The 3339-nt window shown below is 47.1% G+C and overlaps 1 protein-coding gene across 1 annotated transcript; it reads right to left on the reverse strand.

Annotated features, from left to right (window-relative positions):
* Window positions 1-242: 242 nt before the first annotated feature.
* Window positions 243-3035, reverse strand: CHST14 (carbohydrate sulfotransferase 14). The gene has a single exon (XM_048854963.2). The coding sequence runs from the start codon at window positions 2650-2652 to the stop codon at window positions 1543-1545; it is 1110 nt and encodes a 369-aa protein (XP_048710920.2). The 5' UTR covers window positions 2653-3035; the 3' UTR covers window positions 243-1542.
* Window positions 3036-3339: the final 304 nt, after the last annotated feature.

The raw sequence follows: 3339 nt of genomic DNA on the forward strand, positions 1-3339 counted from the left end.
ATGATGACTAGTATTATCTAATTGTTTCCTTGTTCTCCCCCTCATCTGTTTGTTTTTTCCACCTGTTTGTTCTCTTTGGTCTTACTCTTTGATTGTAAGCTCTTCAGGAGAGGGACTCTTTATTTGTTATATGTTTGTATAGGGCCTAGCACAATGGGGCACTGCTGCTATTGTAATACAAACAAATAATAAATAATAACAATAACAATCCATGACTAAAAGAAAAGCACCAAGTCACAGAATAATTTATATATAAATTTTATTAAAAATGCAGGTACTCTATAAACTGTCATGAACAATTTTGAACATTATCATCCACACTTTTAAAGTTGAATCATAATTCTTACATATAAATAGCTATGAAAATGTCATGCACATATAAAAAGCAGAACTGAGCATTTACTTACAGTAGCACCAAATGCAGCTGCATATAGCATTTTTTCTTGTTTTTTCTCCATAGGCTGTAAATAACCACTATAAGCTATTTTCTAAATTTTGTTACAAGGGCTGAGAAACACTTGATTTTAGTAATGTTTTAAAAAAAGAGGAACAAAAGAAGAATTTATTAATAATAAGTACATTGCTGCACCAAATGTTAGTTTCACTGTGTAAGTAATTGATATGCTCAGATCTTTAATCACACAAAATAAAATGAACAGTGAATTGTCTTTGAAGTAATATCTTGTATCAAGAGGAACATATTAACTTTTTCTATGAATACGACTGTGGTTCAATACTGAAATAAAAAACACAACAACCCAGGCATTGCTACGTCACAGAACAGGAACTGACTTGTCAGCTTTAGATACACTCCACAAGTCTGAAGATTATGGATACTCAGGCCTAGTTTACAAAAGACTTTTCTCTCAAAATTTCCCATCACTGCTTCCACCAGTTCAACCTAGGAATAATTTAACTATCCTGCAGTAATTCTTTAAAAAACAGCTAATACAGTTGATGCTGTGGGTAATTCTGCCCCAGAATATGTAACCTGGACCACAAAAACAGAACAATGCTTTGTGCTTAAAATATATCCATTTCCTGATTCTTTTGCATATATTCGCTGTCTTGTGTTGTAGAAAGAAGTTTTTAAAAAACATATATAAAAGCTATTGTGCTGAACTCAGCGGCACATAGACATAGTAAAACTGGAACAATACAAAGGTAAAAGATACTCTAGTTGTAAAGGCTATATATATCATATGATATTTGATATTTGAAAAGGTTTAAAAAGTATAAAATTAGGAAACATGCATAGGACACAGATTGCTTCACAGGCTTTGTCTACACTAGAAAAGGTTTGCCAGTGTAGCTATACCAGCAAAGTCTCCTAATGTAGCTGCAGTTTATTCTCGCATAAAAGTGTTTTTGCCAGTAGAATTTATGCAGGTTGTTGAGTGAAATATTCTACATCAGCAAAAGTACTTTTATGCCGATAAAACTGCTTACACTATAGCTTTTGCCAGTATAAAAATGTTGCAAAACATTACTCTATCAGCATAGGTTTCTAGCATAGTAGACCAGCCCACAAATAGAAAAAGTTCACTGCCTGCAAAATTCACTAGTAACATTTGGAAGAGGATAGGCAAACAATGAGAAATCCAGAATGTATTTTGGTAATAGTTCTTTTATAAGCCCACGTTGAGTGTTACACAGGTAGTAATGTAGAGTTTCTCGAGTCACAGGCTTATACCACGATTGTCGTTCTGGGAAACGGATAAAAGGCGGCGCTTGAACATGTTCAAGAATGTAATTTGCATCCACATTCAGTTTTTCGTATGATCCGATGAAATCGTACCTAACCGCACAGGGTTGGCATAGGTTGTAGATGGGCATCCAGTGTTCGTTCATTCTCTCTGCCTCTTCATCTAAGAGGTACAGGAGAAACTCAGAAAAGGTGACATCATCTCCTGTGGACTTTCTGGAGCTTTTTCGGTATCTTTTTACTATTTCCACACCGTACTTTAACTGGTACTCTTTGATCTCTCCAAATTTATTCCTATAAGCTGATAAAAGTCTCTCCATCGGGTCTCGAACAAATATAAACTTGTAGTAGTGCGTTAGCCGGTAGCTGATCTCATCTGGCTTCATGTTGCCGAGAAAAACCAAGTCATTCTTGTGGTCCATTTTGAGCTTGACATTCACATTCTCCAGCGCTCCATCCAAAACTTTCAGTATTCGTTTCCAGTTGGAGCAGGCGACTTTGGGGACGTAGCAGTATAAGAAGCGATATTTATCACTGACCAGGATGTGTTTGAGCACTGTTCTCCTCTGACCTGCTGAAAGCTCCCAGATGCTGTGAGGCATGTTCTTTTGCCCACACATGGTGCGGATTGTCCGGTTACGAACATCTTGTAGCACCTGGTAATCCATGTCCTCGGGAGCCGCTACCCTGGTGTCACCGCTGCTCCTCCAAGCAAGGTCTCCATGTGGGGGATGGAGTGGTGGTGGCTTCACCTCTGCCAAAATGCCCCTCTCAATCATGAGCAGCAGGCCACTGGAAGCCACAATCACCCCAAACATGAGCATGGAGGGCAACAGCATGGTGCCACTGCTGCCCCGCATCCTGGTGGGCACCACGGCCCGGCGCACGGAGATGGCTCCCATCTCTGCACCGCGCCCTGCCACCGGGGCGAGGGGGCGCGGGAACATGGCCCAGGCACTGGCTCGGTGTCAGGGCCAAACAGCAGGCGGAGCCGGCCCCTACCCAAGGGGGGACGGGGTGGGGCAGGGCTGTCTCCTGCTGGATGGAGGCAGCACCTTTCCCCTGGGGCCCAGGGTCTCTCTGCCAGGTGCTGCTGCAGGCCCCTCACCCAGGCCGGGCAGCGGGACTCTGCATGGCAGCAGGGGGCTCCCTAGCGGCTGCCCCCCATGCTGGGCTCGCGGCGCGCCAGCCGGGCAGCACAGCGGGCAAGGGGAGGAGGCCGGGCCGCCGCCGCCGTCCGGGGAGTGCGGCGGGCTGGACCCCTCCGGGCCCGGCAGAGTTGAGCGGCAGCGAGGGCCCGGATGTCCCGGGAGCGAGTGAGGGGGACGCGGGGGGAGGCCGGCAGTGACGGGGGAGCGGCGGGCGGCTCCGCCCAGCGGCTCGGGGCCAGGGGGCGGTGCCGCCCGCCCGGCCGTGAGGAGGGAGGCAGGGACGCCGGCTGCCGAGTTCGGGCTGTGTGCCCACAGGGACGTTGCGGGGGGGCTGTGTGCCCACAGGGACGTTGCGGGGGGGGGGGGCTGTGTGCCCACAGGGACGTTGCGGGGGGGGGGGGCTGTGTGCCCACAGGGACGTTGCGGGGGGGCTGTGTGCCCACAGGGACGTTGCGGGGGGGGGGCTGTGTGCCCACAGGGACG

This window comes from Caretta caretta, chromosome 6, assembly GCF_965140235.1.
Source record: "Caretta caretta isolate rCarCar2 chromosome 6, rCarCar1.hap1, whole genome shotgun sequence".
In the NCBI taxonomy this organism is placed as follows: Eukaryota; Metazoa; Chordata; order Testudines; family Cheloniidae; genus Caretta; species Caretta caretta.

What these genes read in the sequence shown, in the direction of transcription:
- CHST14 (XM_048854963.2), bottom strand. Translation starts at nt 2,652, where the DNA reads ATGTTCCCGCGCCCCCTCGCCCCGGTGGCAGGGCGCGGTGCAGAGATG.